General features: G+C 39.7%; 1 protein-coding gene across 2 annotated transcripts in view; it reads right to left on the bottom strand.

Moving 5' to 3' along the window:
• Positions 1-27,456, bottom strand: part of AspRS (aspartyl-tRNA synthetase) — a 114,577-nt gene that overhangs the window by 19,995 nt on the left and 67,126 nt on the right. For both annotated transcript variants that reach the window (XM_076201019.1, XM_076201020.1), the window contains exon 8: positions 17,584-17,708. In XM_076201019.1, the coding sequence (XP_076057134.1) occupies positions 17,584-17,708 (125 nt within the window). The remainder of the gene's footprint in view (positions 1-17,583; positions 17,709-27,456) is intronic.

Genomic DNA, 27,456 nt, shown 5'->3' with positions numbered 1-27,456 from the left:
TCACTCCCTCCACATCTGCCTTCCATACCTCCTTTCCTAGTCTTTCTTCACTCATTCTTTCCATGTGTCCAAACCATCCTAATACTCTTTCATCCACCCTATCTCCCAGCTCCCTTTCCACCCCTGTTCTCCTCCTCACTTCCTCATTTCTCACTCTATCTAGCCTAGTAACCCCCATCATACTTCTCAGACATTTCATCTCAAACACATTCAAGTTCCTTCTCTCTTCCTCTCTCATGTTCCATGTTTCTGCTCCATACAGTGCTGTTGGCACAATCACTCCTTCATACAGTCTCCTCTTAGCATCCATTCCCAGATTCCTATTCCTCATTACACTTTTTAAACCACCAAGGCAAAATGGAGAAAATGGAGAAAAGTGGGAGGTGAGCCAGCTGTTGTTTGCGGACAACACTGTGCTTGTGGCAGGATCGGAGGAGGGATTGAGGAAGCTGGTGACAGAGTTTGGGAGAGTGTATGATAGAAGAAAGCTGAAGATAAATGTGGGTAAAAGTAAGGTGATGAGATGTACATGGGGTGAAAGTGGCAGTAATCTGGAAGTGAGCATTAAGGGAGAGCAACTGGAGGAAGTGGATAGTTTTAGATATTTGGGTGCAAATGTGGCAGGAAAGGGTGGAGTGAAGGTGGAGGTAGAATGTAGATTGAGTCAAAACACAAAGGCATAAAATCCACTACCACCCATTCCATCCCTACATTCCATTCCCTTCCTCTTATCTTGACACCTCCTGGATCACAGGTCATCCATGCATCTCACCCACTGCCCTGGGTCAGAAGCAGTGTTGCAAGACACAGCACATCTACAGCAAGGCTGCTTCATTTAATTGGTGACCTTCCTTATCTGTCCCATCATGCAGAAAAAGAGAAGATGGGGAGAAATCCCTTCTGGCTGTGTCACTTTATTTTCTACACATACTCCCTCACCCCCCAACCACTTCCTTACATGCATCACAGCATTATCCATACACAACTATTCTCCATTCACTCCTATCTTCTGTCTTCCTTCCTAAATAGACATTCCCCTCTTTCCCAATACCCCTTTCACCTCATCCGTCCATCTCATCCTTGGTTGCCCCCATCATGTTCACTCCTTCCTCACCTTTTACTAATCTTTCTTCACTCACTCTTTCCATGTGTCCAAACCATCCCAATACCCTTTCATCAACCCTATTGCCCAACTTCTCACCTCGTTTCTTACTCTATCCAGCCTAGTAACCCCTATCATGCTTCTCAGGCACCTCCTCTCAAAGAAGGAAAGGTACCAAAAGACTGGAAAAATGACAATATTGTACCAATATACAGAGGAGGAAATGAGGAAGACCCAACAAACTATAGACCAGTCAGTTTCCCTTATAAGTACAATAGATAAAATTTGTGAGAAAGTTATCAAAAATAGATGGACAAAACATCTAGAGAACAATATATTAAATCTGAGACAATTCTGATTTAAGACAGGATAAAATCTTGAAACAAGAGGAGGTATACAAGAAAAACTATTGAAATGGATGGAGGATTTCTTGCATGGAAATAAATTGAGTGGTGCTTAAGAGAAAAATTCTACTTGGGAAGAAATGATTAATGTGTCCCACAGGGATCAGTACTGGCTCCAATAATGTTTGCTATATATGTAAATGACATGGATGAAGGTGTAGAATGTTACACAAACTTCTTTGCAGATGGTGCAAAACCACTAAAGTATGGAAAAAGATTGCAAATTGTTACAGAGAGATGTGAACAAGGTCTGGGAATGGAGTATGTGGGAAGTGGACTTCAACATTAAGAAATGTGATAAGTACTTTAGACAAATTATTTGGATGATGGAGAACATAAACACAGGGGAAGGCTCGGAACCCTAAACACTCTATCGTTTCGTTCGCGTAGAACTTCTTCAGAGAGTGTATGTAGAACTGCAATTGAAGTTTATGTACTAAATCTAATTATCTTTTCGGACACTTGGGAAAGGTCGTTTTTCTGGCGTGTTTTAGAATTGAAATACTAGTTTCTTTAGCTAAATTGATAAACCCTCCTCGATGATTCGATGAATTATTAGTTGAAATATATGCTGATTCAACAATTCTTCTAGTGAATTTATCAAAACCTTTATGTAGCACTTCAGCTTCTCTCCAGTTTGGTAAATGATCGAATTTTTCCGCATGAACTACTAAAGAATTAGATGTCCTATGTGCTTTTATGTCGTTTTTATGTTCATAAATCCTTTTTTCTAATCCTCTTGACAATTCGCCAAAATAAGCCATTGAGCAACTATTGCACGGGATTTTGTATACGACGCTGTTTTCGGAATTGGTTCTCTTTTCAGAAGTCTTTATTAAATCACCTATCCTCTTGTTAGTTATTTTAGCTATGTTTATACCTGATTTTGTTAAATATTTGTCTATTATTGGTGACATTTCTGAGCCAGGTACTGATATAAAATTTGTATTATTTTTATCATTTCTCTCTTTCCGCGATTGTAAATATTTATTGCTTTTCTTTTTGTTCTTTTCAACATTCCCTCTGGATATCCAAGTTTGTCAAAGGTTTTCATAATGTAATCAAATTCGCCTTCTAGGTATTCATTACTACAGATTCGTAGTGCCCTGAGAAAAAATCCTATTACTATACCACTCGGCTCCGAAACAACTTGTTAGTGAGAACAACCCATTTGGTAAGTGTGCTAAAGTATATTTAGAAGCTTGTAAAGATTTGGACAACAAAATAGAAACATTACGTGATAAAGTGAAACTACCAACACGGAAACAGGTCCATAAGAATGGAACACCGATACCGGATATTTGGTCACCGGACATTTGCCCCACAAGACATATGCCCACCGACTCATAAATGTACTTGTAGATTTGGAGAGCAATTACCATCACACCTAACTTATAAATTAGAAAAAGAAAAGACATCACAAAATGAAAGACTAGAGCGAAAATTAAAGTCTATGTGACAACAGTGATTGGAATAAAATTGGAAGGTGTGAAATAATAACAAATCTTTCAGATAGGAGATTATCGAATACTGAAATTCAAGCTCTATCGCTAGGACTTAAATTCGACAGTGGTATTAACACAAGGGGATTCACAGATTTTATTAAGAGAAACTATAGATGGAGTGACAGCAATATTGAAAAAGGATTCAAACAGGGGATTGTTACATGTTACCAAGCGTTAGCCATTAAAAACGAATGCGTCATCCCCAGAAGATTCAAGAAAGCTTTAATAAATCTAGGCTTAGACAAAGACATAGTAATCACCAATGCAGATAAAGGAGGTGGTATCGTGATCTTATCAAAAGAGGACTATATCAGTAAAATGTTAGAGCTCTTAGATGCCGACAATACTTATCGCAAAAAACATATAGGTTTCGTAACGAATGAAGCAGATAAATTCAAAAAACATGCCAGAAAAATTCTTAATAAAACTGGAAAAGGAAAGAAATTAATGGGACTTCTGGAGGAATACCCCAATCCTCCCAGAATGCGCGGTATTCCAAAAATTCACAAACCCAACGTTCCAATGCGACCCATAACTTCAGGGGTTGGCAGTGCACCCCACAGACTAGCGAAATGTCTAGCCAAACCGCTATCACAGGCAATGGGATCGATCAGCAATACACATTTGAAAAATTCTAACGATCTTTTGACAAGACTAAAAGATTTAGATTTCACGGGGAAAAAGTTAATAAGCTATGATGTCAAGGAGTTATACACAAATATTTCCACTAACGGTGCGTTAGAAGCAGTAAAGAGAGTAATAAAAGATATGAACGATACTGACCTACCCATAAGAAAACAAGATTATATAGAATTGATAGATTTATGCGTAAATTTCGGTGCGTTTACTTTTAATGGTGACGAATATGAACAACATAGAGGTCTCGCTATGGGTAGTCCTTTAAGTGCAGTGATGGCCTGTCTATATATGGAGTTATTAGAAAAAGAAAACTTTATCAGAATCAATGGTAGGGGATCACACTGGTTTAGATATGTAGACGATGTCCTCACAATCATCCCCGAAAACACCAAAGTGAGAATGCTTAACGCGGTCAACAGCGATATTCAGTTCACCGTAGAAGAGGAACAAAACGGACAATTGCCCTTCCTAGATACGTTAATACGAGTGGGAAAAACTAAATTTCTCAGTATACAGAAAGGAAACAAACAGAGGATTTAGTACATTACTTCTACGCACATGATGATAGGACAAAGAGTGGTATAGTAATAGGATTTTTTCTCAGGGCACTACGAATCTGTAGTAATGAATACCTAGAAGGCGAATTTGATTACATTATGAAAACCTTTGACAAACTTGGATATCCAGAGGGAATGTTGAAAAGAACAAAAAGAAAAGCAATAAATATTTACAATCGTGGAAAGAAAGAGAGAAATGATAAAAATAATACAAATTTTATATCAGTACCTGGCTCAGAAATGTCACCAATAATAGACAAATATTTAACAAAATCAGGTATAAACATAGCTAAAATAACTAACAAGAGGATAGGTGATTTAATAAAGACTTCTGAAAAGAGAACCAATTCCGAAAACAGCGTCGTATACAAAATCCCGTGCAATAGTTGCTCAATGGCTTATTTTGGCGAATTGTCAAGAGGATTAGAAAAAAGAATTTATGAACATAAAAACGACATAAAAGCACATAGGACATCTAATTCTTTAGTAGTTCATGCGGAAAAATTCGATCATTTACCAAACTGGAGAGAAGCTGAAGTGCTACATAAAGGTTTTGATAAATTCACTAGAATTGTTGAATCAGCATATATTTCAACTAATAATTCATCGAATCATCGAGGAGGGTTTATCAATTTAGCTAAAGAAACTAGTATTTTAATTCTAAAACACGCCAGAAAAACGACCTTTCCCAAGTGTCCGAAAAGATAATTAGATTTAGTACATAAACTTCAATTGCAGTTCTACACACACTCTCTGAAGAAGTTCTACGCGAACGAAACGTTAGGGTGTTTAGGGTTCCGAGCCTTCCTCTGTGTTTATGTTCTCCATCATCCAAATAATTAAGAAATGTAGTATAATGCAATTTGATTTTTTTTTATACATACATACATACATACATATACCTAAGGCTTTTTCCCCTTACACAGGGGGGTAGCCAAAAAGAAAAAGTCACAGAAATCATTCCCAGCCATTCCATTTCCTATATATTCCACTCCCCTCCACCCTCCCTTTTATCTTGGCACCTCCTGGATGACGGGTCATCCCTGCATCCTGTCCACTGCCCTGGGTCAGAAGAGTGTCGCAAGACACAGCCCATCCACAGCAAGGCTTCTTCATTAATTTGGCAACCGCCCTCTCTGTCCCCTCATGCAGAAAAGGAGAAGACAGGGAGAAATCCCTTCAGGCTGCATCAATTTTTTTCTCATACATACTTCCTCACCCCCCCATCTCCCACCCACTCTCCCTCATGGATCACTGCATCATCCATACACAACCATTCTCCATTCACCCCTGTCTTCTGTCCTCTACCATCTTTCCTCAACAGACATTCCTCTCTATTGTAATGCCCCTTTCACCCCATCCATCTCATCCTAGGACACACCCTCATATTCACTCCTTCCACCTCTGGCCTCTACACTTCTTATACTGATCTTTCTTCCCTCATTCTTTCCATGGGTCCAAACCATCCTAATACTCTTTCATCAACCCTATCTCCCAGCTCCCTTTCCACCCGTTCTCCTCATCACCTCATTTCTCACTCTAGCCTAGTAACCCCTATCATACTTCTCAGACATTTTATCTCAAACACATTCAAACTCCTTCTCTCTTCCTCTCTTATGTTCCATGTTTCTGCCCCGTACAATGCTGTTGGCACAATCACTCCTTCATATAACCTCCTCTTAGCATCCATTCCCAAATGTCTATTTCTCATTACACTTTTTAATCCACCAAGGCATTTACTTGCTTCTCTCAATCTACATTCTACCTCCACCCCAACTCCTCCCTTTTCTGCCACATTCGCACCCAAGTATCTAAAACTATCCACTTCCTCCAGTCTTTCACCCTTATTGCTCACTTCCAGCCTGCTGTCACTCTCTCCCCTTGTACATCTCATCACCTTACTTTAGCCCACATTTATTTCCAGCTTCCTTCTTTCACACACCTCAAATTCTTTTTATAGTTTCTTTTTTATAGCAGGACAATATAAAATCAGTACAAAGGAAGCAAAGAATGTTTGTTCTGAAAAGGATCACCAAATACATGTTCCCAGACAAAATAGTAAAACCTACAATTTGTTAAGATCAATAAAGGTGGTGGCTTTTCATCACTTGGATGAAAGGAAAAAAATCCACTTCGACCCATTTCATCCTCACATACTCCACTCCCATTCACCCACCTATCCCTCTTATCTTGGCTCCTCCTGGATGATGGGTCAACCCTGCATCTTGCCCACTACCCTGGGTCAGAAGCAATGTAGTAAGACACAGCACATCTATAGCAAGGCTGCTTCATTTAATTGGCAACCCCCCCACCCTCCATCCCCTCATGCAGGAAAAGAGAAGACTGGGTCCCTTCAGGCTGTGTCAAAATATCATTCACACATACACCTTCACTCCCCCACCCACTCCCTTCCATGCATCACAGCGGCATCCATACACAACCATTCTCCACTCATCCTTATCTTCCATCTTCTCCCTTACTCAACACATTCCCTTCTTCCCAATGTCCCTTTTATCCCATCCAACCATCTCATCCTCGGTCACCCCTCATGTTCACTCCTTCCACACCTCTTCTACTAATCTTTTTTCATTCATTCTTTCCAATGTCCAAACCATTCCAGTACTCTTTCATCAACCCTATCTCCCAATTCCCTTTCCACCTCCACTCTCTTCCTCTTCTCATTTCTCATTTTATCCAGCCTAGTAACTCTTATCATACTTCAGGTATCTCATCTCAAATACATTCAAACTCCTCTCTTGTATTATGTCTTATGTTTCTGCCACATACAGTGCTGTTGGCATTCGACAAGGTACCACATAAAAAACTTATAAAGGTGGCATAAGAGAAAAATTATTGGAATGGATGAAAAACTTCCTGATTGGGAGGAAAATACATACATATACCAAGGCTTTTTCCCCCTTACAAGGGAGGCAGCTAAAAAGGAAAAGGCATAAAATCATTCCCACCCATTCCATCCCTAATTACACTCCACTCCCCTCCACCCTCCCTCTTATCTTAGCACCTCCTGGATGATGGGTCATCCCTGCACCTTGTCCAATGCCCTGGGTCAGAGGCAGTGTAACAAGGCACAGCACATTCACAGGAAGGCTGCTTCATTAAATCGGTGACCCCCCCTCTCCGTTCCCCCATACATAAAAGAAGACAGGGAGAAATCCCTTCGGGCTGCGTCAAATTTTGCTCACACATACTACCTCACCCCATCCCCCCGTCCATTCCACCTCATGCATTACATCATCCATATACAACCATTCTCCATTCACCACTGTCTTCTGTCCTCTCCCGTCCTTCCTCAACAGACATTCCCCTCTTCCCCAAAGCCCCCTTCACCCCATCCATCTCACCCTAGGACGTCCCCTCATGTTCACTTCCTCCACATCTGCCTTCCATAACCTCTTTTACTAGTCTTTCTTCACTCATTCTTTCCATGTGTCCAAACCATCCTAATACTCTTTCATCAACCCTATCTCCCAGCTCCCTTTCCACCCCTGTTCTCCTCCTCACCTCCCCATTTCTCACTCTATCTAGCCTAGTAACCCCCATCATACTTCTCAGACAACTCATCTCAAACACATTCAAACTCCTTCTCTCTTCCTCTCTTATGTTCCATGTTTCTGCCCCATGCAGTGCTGTTGGCACAATCACTCCTTCATACAGTCTCCTCTTAGCATCCATTCCCAAATGTCTATTCCTCATTACACTTTTTAATCCACCAAGGCTTCTCTCAATCTACATTCTACCTCCACCTCCACTCTACCTTTTCCTGCCACATTTGCACCCAAGTATCTAAAACTATCCACTTCCTCCAGTCGCTCTCCCTTAATGCTCACTTCCAGTCTGCTGTCACTTTCACCCCTTGTACATTTCATCACCTTACTTTTACCCACATTTATCTTCAGTTTTCTTCTTTCACACACTCTCCCAAACTCTGTCATCAACTTCTTCAATCCCTCCTCCGATCCTGCCACAAGCGCAGTGTCATCCGCAAACAACAGCTGGCTCACCTCCCACTTTTCTCCATTTTCTTTAACCATCTCCAATCCCTGACATACCACCCCATCCATGTACAAGCTGAACAGCCAGGGCGACATAACGCATCCCTGACGAAGTCCCACCTTTACCTCGAAACACTCACTCTCTACATTTCTAATCCTGACACATGCTCTACTACTCTCATAAAAACTCTTGACAGCTCCTAGAAGCTTTCCTCTTATACCGTATATCTGCAAAAACCTCCCACAGTGCCTTCTTGTTTACCCTGTCATAAGCTTTTTCCAGATCCATAAAAGCTCAAAAAACATCCTTCTCCTTTCCTATAGCTTTCTCATATATCTGTCTTACCACAAAAATCTGATCTACACAACCTCTACCCATCCTAAATCCACACTGTTCCTCTCCTAATCCTCTCAATCTAGATCCTCCCATAAGCCTTCCCAACTACACTTAACAAGCTCATCCCTCTGAAACTACTACACTCACACTTGTCCCCTTTTCCCTTGTAAAGCGGAACTATACAGGCACTCCTCCAGCACTCTCCCCTCAAACTGGGAGGAAGTGAAAAGCGGTGTCCCGCAGGGATCAGTACTGGACCCAATCATGTTTGCCATATACATTAACCATACAACACATAATGGAAGACTGCATTATACACAATCATGCACGCAAACAACACAACATACACTCTATAAAGGATTTGTGGGAAAACCCAGTTTCGGCTGTAGCATTCCTTGGGGAGACGGGACTGCTCAGACAGACAGTCTAGGGAACGACAACAACAACGACATGGATGAAGGTGTAGTGTTAAATGAATTTCTTTGCAGATGATGCAAAGATTCTAAAGAAGGTAAAAACGGAGGAAGACTGCAACTCATTGTAACAAGATTTGGACAAGATCTGGAATTGGACCCAAAAGTGGGAAGTAAAATTTAATATAAAGAAATGTAGTATAATGGAGTTTGGAAAGAGTAAAAAGAGAATATCAATAGATTACAAAATTGGTGAAGAAAAGGTAAAAAAAGTAAATGCAGGGAAAGATCTTGGAGTGATGATTGGTAAGGACATGACACCAGATAAGCATATTAGCAAAATATTCGGAGAAACCTACAACTTATTGAGATCAATCAAAGTGGCGTTTGCCTATTTGGATGAAGAAATGATAAAGAAAATCCTGACTACACTAATAAGACCAAAACTCGAGTACGCAGCAGCACTCTGGACACCCAGTACCAAAAAGAACATTAAAAAACTAGAAAGGTTACAAAGAGCAACAACCAAACTAGCACCAACTCTTTCTGAACTAACATATGAGCAAAGACTGTCCAAATTAGAACTAACAACTTTGGAACAGAAAAGAGAAAGAGGTGACCTGCTGAGTATCTACAGAATAATGAAAGGAATGGAAGTTTTAGATGGGGATGACTTGTTAACCTCTTCACTCCAGGGCACATCGCACATCTGGCAACATTAGCTGCCCGACGTGCGATGTTGAGTCATAATAATCGCATTATAAAAAATAAAGTCAGTGCTCAATCGTTCGTTCTCTTTCACCCGTGTATTTTGATAACCATAGAAAATTGATGAAGCCAGTTTAGAGAGAATGGAAATTACGTAGGTACGACTACAATAAATATAATCAAGATGCCAACGTCGGCATCATCGAGTACCCACTTGCTCCTCATGCCGCCTACGTAGGCGTCACCATATGGAAGTGGTTAATATGGAACAATGGTAAAACAAGATGATATGAAAAGAGGTTACAGAAGAAATTAAAAAAGGAACAGCTTCCGACACAGAGTGATAGATATATGGAATAAATTAGACAACGAAACAGTGTGTGCAAACACTATACAAGATTTTAAGAAAAAACTTGATGCTGAAAGATACAAAGATGGGTCACCATGAGCATAGCTCCCTTCCCGTATAATACAACTAAGTAAAAATACACTGTGAATGACATGGATGATGATGTGAAATGTTACACAAGCTTCTTTGCTGATGATGCCAAACTGTTAATGAAAGTAAAAACTGAAGAGGATTGCGAATAACTGCAGGAAGACCTGAATGAAGTATGGAAATGGAGTCAGAAATGGGAGGTGGACTTCAATATCAAGAAGTGTAGTATAATGGAGTTTGGAAAAAGCAAAAACAGAATATTAGGACAATATAAAATTGGAACCAAGGAGATAAAGAAGGAGAGATCCGAAAAAGATTTGGGTGTAATTATCTCAAATGACTTGTCCTATGACAAACAAATAAACAAAATTGTTGGAGAATCCTACAACTTGCTAAGATCAATAAAAGTGGCATTTACATATTTGGACGAAGAAATTGTTAAAAAAATATTGGTCACACTGATAAGGCCTAGACTAGAATATGTGGCGCCATTGTCGTCACCCAGTACCAAAAAGAATATGAAGAAAATAGAAAGAATCCAGAGAACAGCAACAAAAATGGCACCTGCACTCGCAAACTTGTCATATGAGGAGAGACTGGCTAAACTAGATTTACTGACTCTGGAGCAAAGAAGAGAGGTGACCTACTGACCATCTACGATGGAATCATGAAAGGCACAGAAATACTTGATAGAGAGGACTTGTTAAACTGGGACAAGATAAGCACAAGAGGACATGGAAAGAAAATAAAAAACCATAGCTACAGAAGAGATCTGAAGAAAAAAAAATTCCATATAGAGCAGTAGACACTTGGAACAAACTGGACAAGGAAATAGTGTGCACAAAAACCATTCATGAGTTTAAAAGCAAAATACAACTAGGTAACTACACTATATCAAGCAGCAATCGAAGAAGGACATCCCAAAATATGCTCAGAACCGCCATTTAGCGAGTTGACGACAAACAATTTTGGAATGATTTCGGAACCAACCAACAGCTGCCTAGTTAATGTGACCGAAATGTTGTCTTTGTATCTTAGTTCAATCATTATATTTACACAATCAGTGACAACAATGGATGAAACAAATGAAGAATTCAGTGATAAGGAAACTGCAAAGCGACGTCTTGATGTAAGTACAATAGAGTCCCCACTTGGTGTAATAAAAAAAAAAAAAAAAAAGAACGTGTCTGAGTGAGACCCCAAAAACATACCAAAGGTTGGATAGAGGTGTCTTCTCGGGGTTTAATAGAGAAAATAGTAATATATATAGATGGCTAGACATGGATAAAGAACCCAGGTTTAAAAATGTTATAAGAAATAGAGAAATAAATTGTTAGATGAAATAATTGAACTGAAAAGTGAATGCAAAAGTATATATAAGGAAGTAGCTATATTAAGAACAGCCAATGAAGCAAATAATAGGGAAATAGATGAATTGAAAATGGAACTGAATAGGATAAAGGGAGAAAATATAAGACTGAAAAATGAAAATATGAATAGGAATGAGGCATTAAAGAAAGATGAAGGATCAAATACAGGCAGTGACTAAGAAAGTGGAGGAAAAAAAAAAAAAAAAAAAAAAAAAAAGAAAAGCAAAACTAGCAAATAGTGAAAATCACAAAAATGTATGGATAAAGAAAGAAATGAAAAAAAGAGCTTAGAAATGAAGCGAGGGAAAAAATTGAAAAAAGAACCGAGAATGAAAAGAATGCTTTTTTGGAAAGTGGTGGACCTGAGGCTGAGAAAATGGTATATTATGAAAAAGGAAACAAAGCAGACAGAAAAAGATGAGAGAGAAGAGGGAAAAAAAAAAAAAAAAAAAAAAAAAAAAAAAATAAATAAATAAATAAATAAATAAAATAAAATTAGCCTATACCAACATAGATGGAGTGATCTCATGACTGAATGAGCTAAATGATTACCTGGCATCCGAAAAGCCGGACATATTGGGAATAGTAGAAACTAAACTTGAAGGGAATTACCACCTAACACTGTGGGACAAGGTCTATACAACTGCTAGATGAATGGAAAGGAAAAACAAGGGGGGGAGTACTATTTCTGACCAAGAAAGACTTAAATGTGACAAAGTTAACAGAAGGAAAAAACAATGTAGAGTCAATAATGATAAAAGTAGAAAACCACATGAAAAGTAGAAAATTTGTAGTAGGGTATGTGCCCGAACACAGGCCTGGACAGAACACAATCATTCCAAATCTGATATACTGAAAGAGGAAATACAGTAATTATGGGTGATTTCAACCCAAAAGAAATAAGTTGGGAAGAAATGACAATTAAGGGTGGAGAGGACATATGGGGCAGCATGCTACTCAATATGACCATTGAATACACAATGACTCAATGGATAAAGGAAAATACCAGATACAGAAACAATGAGGAACCTTCGAGACTGGATTTAATACTTACATCAGAACCTGAAATTGTAGACAGAATAGATTACAAAACACCAATAGGAAAGTGACCATATACTAATAGAATTCAAACTAAAAGAGCAAATAGACCTAAGAAGAAATGAGAAACATGGAATAAGACCAAAGTACAACATAACGAATTTTGAGAAACTGAAAAAATTCTTTCGTAATGCAAACTGGGAAAAATTCCTAAATGAAGAAACAAGGATGGAAGAGAAATGGAATATACTAAAAGAAATTTATAATGAGGATGTGACCAAATATATTCCACAACAAAAGCAAGAAAAAATATACATAAAGAACTGGTAAAACAAAAAGTGTAGTGAAGCCAAGGATAAGAGATAAAGCCTGGAAAAAATGGAAAAAAGACTAAAAAAGAGCAAATGGCAAACATACATCAAACTAAGAAATGATTATGTAAAAATATGCAAAGAAAAGAGAAATTATGAAAAGGAAATAATAGAAAAATGCAAGGAACAACCGAAACTATTTTATAGATATGTGAACAGTAAACTAAAAAAAGTTGCACCACGAAAGTCGTGAATACACAGCAGAACAAGAAATGGCAGAAGTTATGAGCAACCATTTCAATTTGGTTTTCACCATTGAGAACACACCTAACTGTGAGGGAATAGAGAGACAGAAATCCCCCCCCCCCCATGAAGGTAATAACTGTAACAAAGAAGGAAATCAGTGACCCAATAAAAAACCTTGATGTCAGAAAATCGCATGGTCCAGATGGAATTGCAAATTGGATATTGAAGGAATGCGTAGAGGAATTAACAGATAAAATACACACTATAATCAAATGCTTGCTCAAAGAAGATAAGGTACCACAAGACTGGAGAAATGCAAACATAGTACCAATATATAAAGGAGGAAAAAAGGAAAATCCAACTAACTACAGACAGGTCTCCCTAACAAGCACAGTAGCTAATATGTGAAAAAGTAGTCAAAAGTAGATGGGTTTAACAGCTGGAAGAAAAATCTATACTAAACCCAAGCCAATTTGGATTTAAACAGTTGTCAAAAACAGATGGGTTACCTGGAAGAAAAATCTATACTGAACCCAAATCAATTTGGATTCAGACAAAGGAGATCATGTACAACAAATATGATCTGCTTTTACTCAAGATTAATAGACATAATACAAGAAAGTGATGGGTGGGAGGACTGCTTTTCTGGACCTGCAAAAGGCATTCGATAAGGTACCACATAGGAAACTAATAAAGAAGATAGAGTCAAAAGGTAGCATCAGAGGAAAATTATTGGAATGGATGAAAGACTTCCTGATTGGGAGGAAAATGACAGTTGTAATTAGAGAAAAATTCTCCAACTGGGAAGAAGTAAAAAACAGTGTCCCGCAAGGATCAGTACTGGCCCCAATCATGTTCGCTGTATACATTAACCGCTTCAGTACGGAACTTAAATCTCGCGGGCAGCAGCCAATGCCAGCCATACAACGTGTCGTAATAATACTCGCATCATAAAATATAGTCACCGCTTATATCGACCATTCTCTCTTTCACCCGCGAATTTTGAAAACCACAGAGAATGGGATTCAGGGCACATTTGAGAGAATGTAAAAACACAGGGGCGACTACAATAAATATAATCAAGATGCCGATATGGCAGCGTCGCGAATCCACTTGCTCCTCATGACGCCTACGTGTGCGGCACCGTATGGAAGGGGTTAATGACATGAATGAAGGTGTGGAGTGCTATACGAATTTCTTTGCAGATGATGCAAAATTACTAAAGAAGGTAAAAATGGAAGAGGACTGCAACTCATTGCAACAGGATCTGGACATGATCTGGAATTGGACTCAAAACTGGGAAGTAAAATTTAACAAAGAAATGCAGTATAATGTAACTTGGAAAGAGTAAAAACAGAATCAAGTAGAGAAGAAAAGGTAAAAGGTGCAGATGGAGAGATGATAATGGAAGAGAAGGCAGTGAGAGGAAGGTGGGCAGAGTATTATAGGGAGTTGCTAAATGTGAAGGAGGATAGGGAGGGAAAGGTAGTTGCAGTGGGAGGCGCTAAGAAAATGAGAGTGATAAGTGAGGAAAATGGAGGAGAAATAGGGGAGGATGAAGTGAAAGCAGCTGTTAAGATGATGAGAGCAGGTAAGGCACCTGGTTTGGATGGATGCCATGCAGAATGTTTGAAGAAAAAAGGGAGTACAGTTATGGTGGACTGGCTGGTGAGGTTATTTAATGTTTGTTCAAGAGAGGGTAGAGTCCCAGAAGACTGGAAGAGTGCCTGTATAGTTCCACTTTACAAAGGAAAGGGGGACAAGTGTGAATGTAGTAGTTTCAGAGGGATCAGCTTGTCGAGTGTAGTTGGGAAGGCTTATGGGAGGGTCTTGATTGAGGGGATTAGGAGAGGAACAGAGGGAGTAATTGGTGAGGAACAGTGTGGTTTTAGGACAGATAGGGGATGTGTAGATCAGATTTTTGTGGTAAGACAGATATGTGAGAAAGCTATAGGAAAAGGTAAGGATGTTTTTTGGGCTTTTATGGATCTGGAAAAGGCTTATGATAGGGTAGACAGGAAGGCATTGTGTGAGGGACTGCAGATATATGGGATAAGAGGAAAGCTGTTAAGAGCAGTCAAGAGTTTTTACGAGAGTAGTAGAGCTTGCGTTAGGATTAGAAATGGAGAGAGTGAATGGTTTGAGGTAAAGGTGGGACTTCATCAGGGGTGTGTTATGTCGTCCTGGCTGTTCAATCTGTACATGGATGGTGTGGTGCAAGAGGTGAATGCAAGGGTAGTGGGTCAGGGGTTGGAGATGATTAAAGAAAATGGAGAAAAGTGGGAGGTGAGCCAGTTGTTGTTTGCCGACGACACTGCGCTTGTAGCAGGATCAGAGGAGGGATTGAGGAAGTTAGTGAGTGTTTGAGGTGTGTGAAAGAAGAAAGCTGAAGATAAATGCGGGTAAAAGTAAGGTGATGACATGTACAAGGGGAGAGAGTGACAGAAGGCTGGAAGTGAACATTAAGGGTGAGAAACTGGAGGAAGTGGATAGTTTCAGATACTTGGGTGCGAATGTGACAGGAAAGGGAGTGGGGGTGGAGGTAGAATGTAGATTGAGAGAAGCGAGTAAATGCCTCCATGGATTAAAAAGCGTAATGAGAAACCGACATCTGGGAATGGATGCTAAGAGGTTATATGAAGGAGTGATTGTGCCAACAGCACTGTAAGGGGCAGAAACATGGAACTTGAGAGAGGAAGAGAGAAGGAGTTTGAATGTGTTCGAGATGAACACATTTATCTTTAACTTCCTTCTTTTGCACACCTTCCCAAACTCTGTCACAAACTTCTTTAATCCCTCCTCTGATCCTGCTACAAGCACAGTGTCATCAGCAAACAACAACTAACTTATCTTCCATTTTTCTCCATTTTCTTTAACCATTTCCAATTCGTGGCCCATTACCCTTGTGTTTACCTCTTGTACCACCCCATGCATGTATAAATTGAACAGCCAAGGCGACAGAACACATCCCTGGTGAAGTCCCACCTTACCTCAAACCACTCATTCTCTCCATTTATTCTAACACAGGCTCTACTCCTCTCATAAGAAGTCTTGACTGTTCTTAATAGCTTTCCTCCTATCCCATATATCTGCAATACTTTCTACAGTGCCTTCCTGTTGACCCTATCATACATCTTTTCCAAATCCATAAAGGACCAAAAAACACCTTTACTTTTTCCTAAAGCTTTCTCACATATATGCCTTACCACAAAGACGGGGCGAATGAGAGAACAAAGGCGCAACACTTCCTCTCACCATGGCAGCCATGCGGGCATTGAGTCTGTATGTGGTGTTTGTTGGAGGCAGTGATATACTAATGGCTGGTACCCAGCATATTGCCGTGACGGAAAAAGACCCCCCTTTATATTAAGCCATTGTTTTTCGTCACAGCATTATGCCATGGGACTCACCAAGCATAATCCTTCACTCCCTCCCACTCCTCTCTCCGTTTCTTCTTGAACTCCTTCTTTTCTTTCTCATTTAAGCAGTTTACCTCTACCTCCTTACTTTCTTTTCCTCTTCCTCCATCTATTCTCCACTCTCAACTTACCTTCTACCAAAAAATTATCTGATATTTCCCCCACTCTCTCCCCTTAGAACATGTAGATCCAAAACTCTTCCTACTATTCTCCTGGTTACCACTAAGTAGTCCATTAACCACTTTGGTATGATGACACCCATGTAGGTATCATGAGGCATGAGTGGGTACATGAGGATGCAGGCATTGGAGTCTTGATTATATATATTTTTTGTAGTTGTACATGAGTTACCCCTGGATTCTGTGTACTGGTTTGATCACGTTTTCTGTATGTTATTACTCAGAGTAAAAGAGAATGTGTAATACAGCAGTGACTTTATATTTTATTATGCGAGTAGTGTGATGAATTGTACACAGGGCAGCTGATGCTGCGCACGAAAATTTTACTTGTAATGAAAGTAGTTAACGTCCTTTCTACCACCCTTCCATCCACCACCCTTTTCCATGTGTACTTATGTTTAACTTTCTTCCTAAACATTGTATTTGCTGTCAACTCTCTAAACACACTTCCACCATCAACTTTCCACTACAAATTTTTTCTGGAACTCCACTTCCCAACCACTCTGTCTATTGGTTCATTTCATACCCTAGCAATACTTTTGGGATAGTGCAAGTTAAAAATATCAGCATTCTTTTTTTGAGTGGTGATTAGTCTGAGATGACCCGTCATCCAGGAGGTGCTAATATGAGAGGGAGGGTGGAGGGGTGTGGAGTGTATTCAGGGATGGAATGGGTGGGAATGATTTTATGCCTTTTCCTTTCTGGCTACCTCCCTTGTAAGGGGGAAAAAGCCTTGGTATATGTATGATTAGTCTGCAATCACAAAAAATTATACTTAACTCTGGTTGATAAGGGTGTCACTAAAGCATCTTATAATTAAGACTGCAGCACCCTTCTTTAGCTAGCTCAAGTGATGAGTATGCAACAATACAGGTGAACACATTTTCCCAAGCAGAGTATTACCTGTATTACTTCATGGTAGTGATGATGAAAAGCCATCTCCAGGTCAAGTCCTGTAAACTCGGTTAAGTGTCGATGTGTGTTTGAGTTCTCAGCTCTGAAAACTGGACCAATAGTGAAGACTTTTCCTGAATGAAAGAGAACAAATTTTGTATGAGAACAGAAGCAAAATAAAACCAATCATCATTTGCCAGTAATAAGCTACATGTATGGGGCAAAGAATTGGAATTTAAAGTAGGTAAATAAAAATTTAATTGTGTTTAATATGAAATGTCTGAGAAGTATGACAGGGTTACATGGTTGGATAGAGTGAAAAATGAAGAGATGAGGAGAGTAGGGGTGGAAAAGGAGATAGCAGATAGGGTTGATTATAAGTATTAAGATAGTTTGGACACATGGAATGAATAAATGAAGAAAGATTAATAAAAGACCCCCTGGGACTATTAGGTTACTATGTATTTAATATATTCAAATTCTGGTCTCCCTTTGTTGGGCTCAGGAGAATGAATCACTGAGATATGTTCATGGCAACCATATTAGACACACATGGTGGAGATGGGGTTGTAACCTATCCCCATTGAAATCATCAAACCCTCTGTGCAGGGTGCTGGGGTGTTGCATTAGGCACAAACACATTAAGTCAAACCCAGGGTGAACCCCATGTTCCATGGGCACATGGAACACTCTTTCCCAGGATGACCAACTACTCTTTTCATTGGAGTTCAGGTAGCTTAGATTGGATATATTGGCTCTCTCAGAGGTGAGAAGACCAGGCAGTGGCGAGATCAGCAGTGAGGGTTATGGCTACTTCTGGCTGGGTTGAACCAATGGGGCCCACCTTGTGGGAGTAGCTGTAGGCATATCAAGCTGACTACAGCACGTCATTGTAAAGATTACTCTGGCTGATAAGCATATGATGCTGGTGAGACTGAAGTTCACCTTGAACTTTATCTCCCTTATTGCACTATATACTCCTATTGAGATGTTCTATGCAAAGCTTAAATCTATAGTTGACTAGTGGCCACCACAATACTTGTTTTGGGTGACTTCAATGTGAAGTATGTATTGACCCCCATGGTTCTGGAACCAGAAACAGCAACAGTTCTCTCCTATTCTTTGCAAAGTCTAGATGGCTGAGGATTGGTGGTTCTTGGTTCCAGAGAGCCACACCAATGGACATGGTAAAGTAATCATACTTTAGAGCACCTGTTAGAAGATCCTACAGAACTGAAGGGTTTATCAAGTGCTGAATTCTATGGAATCAATCATAGACTTGTGGTAGCATACTGAAACTGTGCATCAAATCCAGGAGAATCCCGAGATGTAACCCATTTAGATTTCATCTGGAGAAACTCAGGGATAATACACATGCCCAAGAGTTTGCAGTAACAATCTCTAATAGTTTTCAAGCACTTGGCTCTCTTGAGGACCCTAAGAACTGTGGGGTATTTTTAAATGTGAAACTCTAAAAGCTACTGAAGAGTGTGGAGAGCATCCAAGGCCGAGTGGTGTTGTATCGTGGAGGACACTGAAGTATAGTATTAGGTCAGACTCCCAGAATGGCTGGGGACATGGGCCAATACATGACTAAGAAATGGTGGACTAGAGCTCTCATGAGGATAGATAAGGAGAATCCCTCAGGATGTCAAGGGACATTTTAATGCAAATGACCTCAGGCCTGCTTACTATCTACTACTTATTTCAGCGGCTTTGACCCATCGTTTTTCGCTCATATTTCCGAAATAACCATTCACATCAGTATGATATATTAGCACAGCCTAATTCACACCCTGCCATAATTTTTTATGTTATAGTGCATTCACAAGTGTATTTAATTACGGCGTTTACTCTTGATATTAAGTGTGTCGTAGCCGACACCCATGAAGTAAATCGAACAGGTGAAGTCGTGACGTCATCACAAACTACCTCGTGTATCCCAAATCCACTTGTTCGATTTACTTCACGGGTGTCGGCTACGACACACTTAATATCAAGAGTAAACACCGTAATTAAATACACTTGTGAATGTACTATAACGTCAAAAATTATGCCAGGGTGTGAATTAGGCTGTGCTAATATACCATGCTGATGTGAATGATTATTTCGGAAATATGAGCGAAAAACGATGGGTCAAAGCCGCTGAAATACTTAGTACATACCAACAAGACCTCTTATCCCTTATAAGGGAGGTAGAGTCAGAGACATGTACTTATTCTCACCCATTTCACTCCCGTCTACCACCCTTTCCACCCCTCCCATCTCAGCTCCTCATACATGATGGGTCATCCCTGCTGCATCTGCCAACTGCCCTGGGTCAAACACAATGAAACAAGACAAAGTACATCCACAGGAAGGCAGTTTCACTTAACTGGTGACCAGCCCTCTCCATCCTCTCATGCAGAATAAGAGAAGACAGGGAGAAATCCTTTTGGGCTGCGTCAAAATATCATTCACACACAAGTACCACCTACCCCCCCCATCTCTCCCTTTCTTGCATAACAGTATTATCCATACACATTCTTCACTCATCTCCATCTCCTGCCTTTTCCCTTCCTTGCTTAACAGACATTCACCTTTTGCTCAATGGCCTCTTCACCTCAACCATCCAGTGTACCCCCAATTGTCCCTTCAAATTCACTTCCTCTATCTCTGTCTTCCACACCTCTTTTACTAATCTTTCATCATTCATTCTTTCCAGGTGTCCAAACCATCCCAATAATATTTCATCAGCCCTATCTGCCACCTCCTTTTCCACTCCTGCTCTCCTTGTTTCTCACTGTCCAACCTAGTAACCCCTACCATACTTCTTAGACATTTCATCTTAAACACATTTAAACCTTTCCTCTCTACTTCTCTTAAATTCGAAGTCTCTGCTCTATACCATGCCATCTGCACAATCACCTCTTCATACAATCTCCTCTTTGCATCCATTCCTAGCTGCCTATTTCTCATAACACTTTTTAATCCCTCGCAAGATCAAGTTTGTTCTTAAATTCTTGTATTGTGTTTGCACACACTATTTCTTCATCCAATTTGTTCCATATATCTATCACTCTGTGTGGGAAGCTGTTCTTTTTCAGTTCTCTTCTGTAGTTATCCTTTTTGAGTTTCATTGCATGTCCTCTTGTTTTTCCTCTGTCCCTTTTTAATAAGTCCTCTCTATCAAGGCATTCTTTTCCTTTCATACAGTAAAAGCCCTCTTATCTGGCATTCAGGTATCTGGCATATTTTTTCCGAGCATGTGTGAGCAAAATTTGACGCAGCCGGAAGGGATTTCTCCCCGTCTTCTCCTTTTATGCAATGGGGGGCGGATAGGGGGGGTCGCCGATTTAATGAAGCTGCCCTGCTGTGGATGTGCTGTGTCTTGTGACACTGCTTCTGACCCAGGGCAGTGGACAAGGTGCAGGGATGACCCGTCATCCAAGAGGTGCTAAGATAAGAGGGAGGGTGGAGGGGTGTGGAGTGTATTCAGGGATGGAATGGGTGGGAATGATTTTATGCCTTTCCCTTTTTGGCTACCTCCCTTGTAAGGGGGAAAAAGCCTTGGTATATGTATGTATGTATTAAAATCTATATGAAATCAATACAAATTTATAAAATTTCCCACACAAGGCTTTAATTGTTCCCGCAGTCACCAGAGCGCACCACTGTCTGGGTCAGTTTTGCACCATCCACCACTGCCCAAGCTGTTCAGTCTCACATGTGCCACGTTTGTGTTTGTCTCTGCTCAGTTCAGCTACATTCTTCCTCAAGTGTTCCCCTGTAAACTTTCATGCCCAAAGTTGATAAACGGAAACGTGTTGTGCTTATACTTATGCGGAAGGTGGATATTTGCAAACATTTAGAGAAAGGGGAACAGAAAAATACTCATGGACAAATTCGGCATAGGCTCATTAACCATCTATGATATTAACCACTTCCATACGGTGACGCCTACGTAGGCGTCATGAGGAGCAAGTGGGTATGCGATGATGCAGACGTCGGCATCTTGATTACAGACGCTCCTCAACTTACGTTTTAGTTACGTTCCGAACGTAACGTGAAAATGAACGTAAGTTGTTACTGTACGTTCCAGTAATGTATGACCGTTCATACTGTACTATACATCCATAAATTCTATTACCGTATCTTATAAAACACCCCTAAATCATTAATTATAAACATAACATTGTAAAATAATAACATTAATTTCAAATAAATTAAATTCAAGGAACATAAAGGAGAAGGAGGAGGAGGAGGCAAGGGACGTTCAGTCTGTCGTTTGTGCCATGTAAACAATGGGCGCAGCATCATGCGTAAATATCGTTTGAACGTCTTGTACTACGGAGAGCGTGCTAAACTAAAAAATTCACTCAATTTTTACAAAAAAAAAAAAAAAAAAAAGTCGGTTCAAACGTAAAATCGAAAAAATGTAAAACAAATGAACGTAGAGGAGTGTCTGTATATTTATTGTAGTTGTACCTATGTAACCTCCATTCTCTCTAAAGTGGCTTCATCATATTTTCTATGGTTATCAAAATTCACGGGTGAAAGAGAACGAACGACTGAGCACCGACTTTATTTTTTATAATGCGATTATTGTGATGCAGCATTGCACGTCGGGCAGCTAATGCTGCCAGACGTATGATGTGCCCCGGAGTGAAGAGGTTATGGCCCAATCAATTAAGTTTTTGGAGTTTATGGAAGGGGACAGATACCCCAAAATCTGCTGAAAACTGTCACACTTTAAAATATCAGTGTGGGGACATGATTGACAGTGTTGTATGAGTGGTTTTGCCTGAAAAGATCCGAAGGAGTATCAATAACAGGCCCCATGCTGCAAGAAAAAGGATGTGACCTAGCAAAGAAGATGGGTGAAATGGAAACATGCCAGTTCTCAGATGGTTGGCTACACTGATTTAAGACTCAGCATGGTATAAGGAAGCTGGACATTGCTGGTGAATCGAAATCTGCAGATTAACCATCGGCTGACGAGTTTATCGACAGGTAAGGATTGTTAAATTTATGCTAGTTTAGCATTAAATAGGCCTAGGCCTAGCCCATGCTAACATGATTTCTACCACCAGATGTTTTACTCCTATCCTTCTTTTTCTTCTCCATTCTTATCATTTCTTTCTCTAATTCACATTCTGTGTTTTTATATCTTATAGGTTTGCCAAATTGGTAGAGGAGCATGGACTGACCCCGGACCAGGTTTACAATGCAGACGAGACTGGCCTTTTCTACTGCTATCTTCCGAAAACAACGCCTGGAAGCGAGGCAGAAGGGTCTCTCAAAGGAGTGAGGCACAGCAAGGATCGACTGTGCTGTGCAAATATGGAAGGAACTCACAGGATAAAGTTGTGTGTGGTAGGCAAGTACAAAAAATCGCACTGTTTTAAGAATATCACGTACCTGCCTGTTGATTATCAAGCACAACGTAGTGCAATTCAGAAATATTTATTCACTGGTTTAAGCATTTGTTTGTTCCCACGGTTAAGGAAAATTTGAAAAAGAAAGGGCTCCCAGAGGACAGTAAAGTGGTGTTGCTGTTGATGGATAACTGCAAAGCACATCCGCCAGCTGAAGAACTTGTAATGGGAAAAATATTTGCTCTTTATTTACCCCCCGAGTGTAATCGGTATCATCCAGCCCATGGATCATGGTGTAATTCAGAATTTTAAAATGAATTACCGTAAAAATTTCCTGCGTAAGCTTGTAAACTATGATGACTGTACAATCCCGAGTTTCAAATTTTTTTCATTGTAAAACACACTATCTTCATGGCTTCGTTAGCTTGGCAGGATGTCAAAAAACAAACCTTGATGTGATATTGGCGTAAATTGTATCCCTTGATCATGTTTGAAGAGGCGGATGATTCTGACTTTGAAGGGTTTGGTGGCATGAGAAATTCAGTGGTGGGTGAGTTGAGGGAGATGGGTGGTGGTGCTAAACTTAGCGTAACAGACGAGGCGCTAAAAGAGTGGGTAGATGTGGACAAAGATGAAGCGGTAACATTCACTCTAACTGATAAGGAACTTATCAATGCGGTAATTGAAGATAATCTTGAGAAGATGACAGAGGCAGATAGTGAGGAAGAGGATGACCCTGAGCCTAAGGTGGTGTGGAAAGATGCTGCAAATGGTTTAGCTGTCTTTGTTAAGTTTGCAGAGCAGTGCAGCTATATGTCCACCCGAGATGTTATGTCTTTTCACTGCATTCAGAATGATTTTTTATTGCAAAGAGCTGCAAACAAGCTGACATAAGAAACTATTTTAAAGTAGGTTGCAAGTGAAAGAAAGAGCGGCAAACAAGTACAGAGGATAGTGATAAACTGGAGTGATGAACTGGATGTTGGCGAGTGAGGTGGTTTTGTTTATGTGCTTTTTTATGTTAAATTAAATGTTTATGTTATGTTAAATGTTGTTAATAGTGAATAAAATGAGTAGATTTAGTAACCCCTTCAGAAAAGTACAGAGAAGGCTAGTGTCTAGTGATGAACTGTATGTTGGCGAGTGAGGTGGTGACGCCGCAATCATGTGATGCTTTGTTTATGTTACGGTATGTGATACTATATGTTAACTGACATTAATAGTGAGTAAAGGGGGTGATTGTAGACATATTTCTGTCCCCTTCACTTACTTTAGCAACCCCTTCAAATATCCGGAATTTTTGAGTATCCGGCATGCCTCTGATCCCAGTGATGCCGGATAAGAGAGCTTTTACTGTAATTCTGTAGATGATTAGTAGGTCCCCTCATTCTCTTCTTTGTTCTAGGGTTGGCAATTCCAGTTAAACCAGTCTTTGTTCATGTCAGGTTTGCAAGTGTTGGGACCTACTTTGTCGTTGCTCTTTGTATTCTTTCTAATTTTCTTGTATTCTTTTTTGTACTGGGTGACCATATCAGTGCTGCATATTCCAGTTTTGGCCTTATCAGTGTTTGTAATATTTTCTTGATCATTTCCTTATCCAGGTATTTGAAGGCCACTTTTATTGATCAACAAATTGTACATTTCTCCAACTATTTTATTTACTGTATTTTACGGCTTGCAAGATGCTGCATCTCGGAAGACTCGCCCTAATATTTTAAAGAAATTTCTAAATCATTCTCATACAAGAACACATTCACCATATACCCGACCACTGAACACAAAAACATAAAAAGCAAGGAGTCTGCAAGACACTATTGTCTCTGCACTCATTACAAATTTGCTGGACCACTCACCACAAATTTACAACTATGTAAATAAAAATACCATAGGTAAATACGTACACACAATGAAGCAGTCCATTTCTTCTTCTCGTTTTAGTGGAGGGCGATGACACGTATTGGACGTATTGTTTACATTGTGAAATCACTTGTCCGATTTTGTTTGTATGGCGATGGTACTAGTTGGTGATTAGTAAATGTACATTTTTCATTGTCCAAGGGTGGTTTTACTTTCATAAAAATAAACTAAAAATGTCAAAACTATGCATGTAGCAATATAAAACTTGAAAGAAATATATTCATCCTCAAATCCCAAAATTCATACTGCCTATCTCTTCCCTTTTACTCTCATCTGTACCACATCCACGCACATTAAAAGACCCAAACCTTAGGGCACTGGTTGGAAAACTCCCAGACCCTCTTATGCCTTTTCTTTTCTTTTTAGGTATGTCCCCTTTCGAGGCTACAGGTAGTAGGACTCCTAATCCCATCCCCTGTCCTGTTTTTTGTCGCCTTTTACGACTCAAGTGGAAAGACTTGGTGGTAGAATTCTCTTCCCCCACCACAGGGTTGGCAAAAACAGAAAATGATACTCAGAGAAATAGTATAGGACAGCAACAAGGGGTTGGGGGACAGCATAACTGAGGAACAGTTGTAGTATAAAAGTATCATTTCTCTATGAACAGACCTTTCCTCTATCATAGACAAAATGATGTGTGGCTCTGGTCCATAGGGGCACCCCATACAGACCCTAAAGTATTAACTGCATGCTACTTTGCCACAGTAACATGCAGCCAATACCCCAGACAGGGTATTTGTGTACATTGTGTTTTTCATTTATACCATAAACCACAATGCATTTCTTTTTTGTCCACTGTGTCTCTTACCCAATTTTTCTTTTCTTCGATCACCTTGATCATGGTTTCCTTTGCATTCTCTTCTACCTGCTGCTGTACTATTTCTTTGAATGAGAGCTTTTGACTTTCACATTCCTTTTTCCACTGATTTTTCATTTTGTTCAGATCAGTCTCTTTGATTCTTCCATTTCTTCAGTTACTGCTTTCAATTGTTCTCATTTTTTTTCTTGACTTCACTTCTCAGTTCCCTATCTTTCTCTAATTCCTCTGCATTCATTTCCTTTTTTATCCATACATTTTTGTATTTTTCACTGCTAGTTTTATTGCTTTTGATAGTATTTATTCTGTTATCATTTGTGTTCTTCGTTTGATTTTCATTGGTCTGTGTTTTTTTTCTTTCGAGTATGTACCCATCCTGTGTACGTCATCGATTTCTGTATCTAGATTCTGTCCATCTTGAACCACTTTTACAATCTCCTTCGCAATTTCTTTCTTTTCTCTTTGGTATTTGAGTACACTGTTTTTCATTTATACCATAAACCACAATGCATTTCTTTTTGTCCACTGTGTGTCTCACCCAATTTTCCTTTTCTTCAATCACATTGATCATGGGTTTCCTTTGCATTATCTTCTACCTGCTGCTGTACTATTTCTTTGAACAAGTTTTTGACTTTCACATTCCTTTTTCCACTGATTTTTTATTTTGATCAGATCAGTCTCTTTGATTGATTCTTCCATTTTTTCAGTTACTGACTTCAATTGTTCTTTTACTTCTTTCTTCAGTTCACAATTTGTATTTCTAACCTATTTTTCCTTTGTTTTATTTTCTCCTTTTATCGCGCTTAATTCACTTTTTAGTTCGTTTAATTCTCTTAGTATAACCTCGTTAGTTGTATGTAGGTTGGATACCTCTAGTTGCAAAGCTTTGTAGTTTAATTATAAATCAATTACTTCATCTGTTAAGTTATTTATTTCTCTATTTCGTATTGCTCTGCTAATCCTAAAATTTCTCTCAGTGTCCAAGGTTTTCTCCATTGTTTCCCCTTGTCTCCTAAACCCCAAGAAATACTCATCACTTACATACCTGCTGGTCATCTTCTGAGTTTTTTTTTTTTTTTTTTTTTGCATATTACTACCCACAGGTAAGGCACCTGGACTGCATGGATGCCATGCAGAATGTCTAAAAAAAGGAGGTACAGTGATGGTGGACTGGCTGGTGAGGTTATCTAATGTTTGCTGGAGAGAGGGTAGAGTGCTGAAGGACTGGAGGAGTGCCTTTATAGTTCCACTTTACAAGGAAAAAGGGGACAAGTGTGAATGTAGTAGTTTCAGAGGGATTAGCTTGTTAACTGTAGTTGGGAAGGCTTATGGTTGGATCTTGATAGAGAGGATTAGGAAAGGAACACAGGGAGTAATTGGTGAGGAACAGTGTGGATTTAGGACGGGTAGAGGTTGTGTAGATCAGATCTTTGAGGTAAGACATATGTGAGAAAGCTATAGGAAGGGGGAAGGATGTTTTTTTGGCTTTTATGGATCTGGAAAAGGCTTACGATAGGGTAGACAGAAAGGCACTGTGGGAGGTTATGCAGATATATGGGAGAGGAGGAAAGCTTCTAGGAGCTGTCATGAGTTTTTATGAGAGTAGTAGAGCTTGTGTCAGGATTAGAAATGGAGAGAGTGAGTGGTTCGAGGTAAAGGTGGGACTTTGTCAAGGATGCGTTATGTCGCCCTGGCTATTCAACTTATAAATGGATGGGGTAGTGCGAGAGGTAAATACAAGGGTAGTGGGTCAGGGATTGGAGATGGTTAAAGAAAATGGAGAAAAGTGGG

Source organism: Oratosquilla oratoria, chromosome 17 (assembly GCF_046742065.1).
Source record: "Oratosquilla oratoria isolate Oo_2021 chromosome 17, ASM4674206v1, whole genome shotgun sequence".
Classification (NCBI taxonomy): domain Eukaryota; kingdom Metazoa; phylum Arthropoda; class Malacostraca; order Stomatopoda; family Squillidae; genus Oratosquilla; species Oratosquilla oratoria.
The sequence above is the reverse complement of the archived record's forward strand: the minus strand, read 5'-3'. Positions and strand labels throughout refer to the sequence as shown.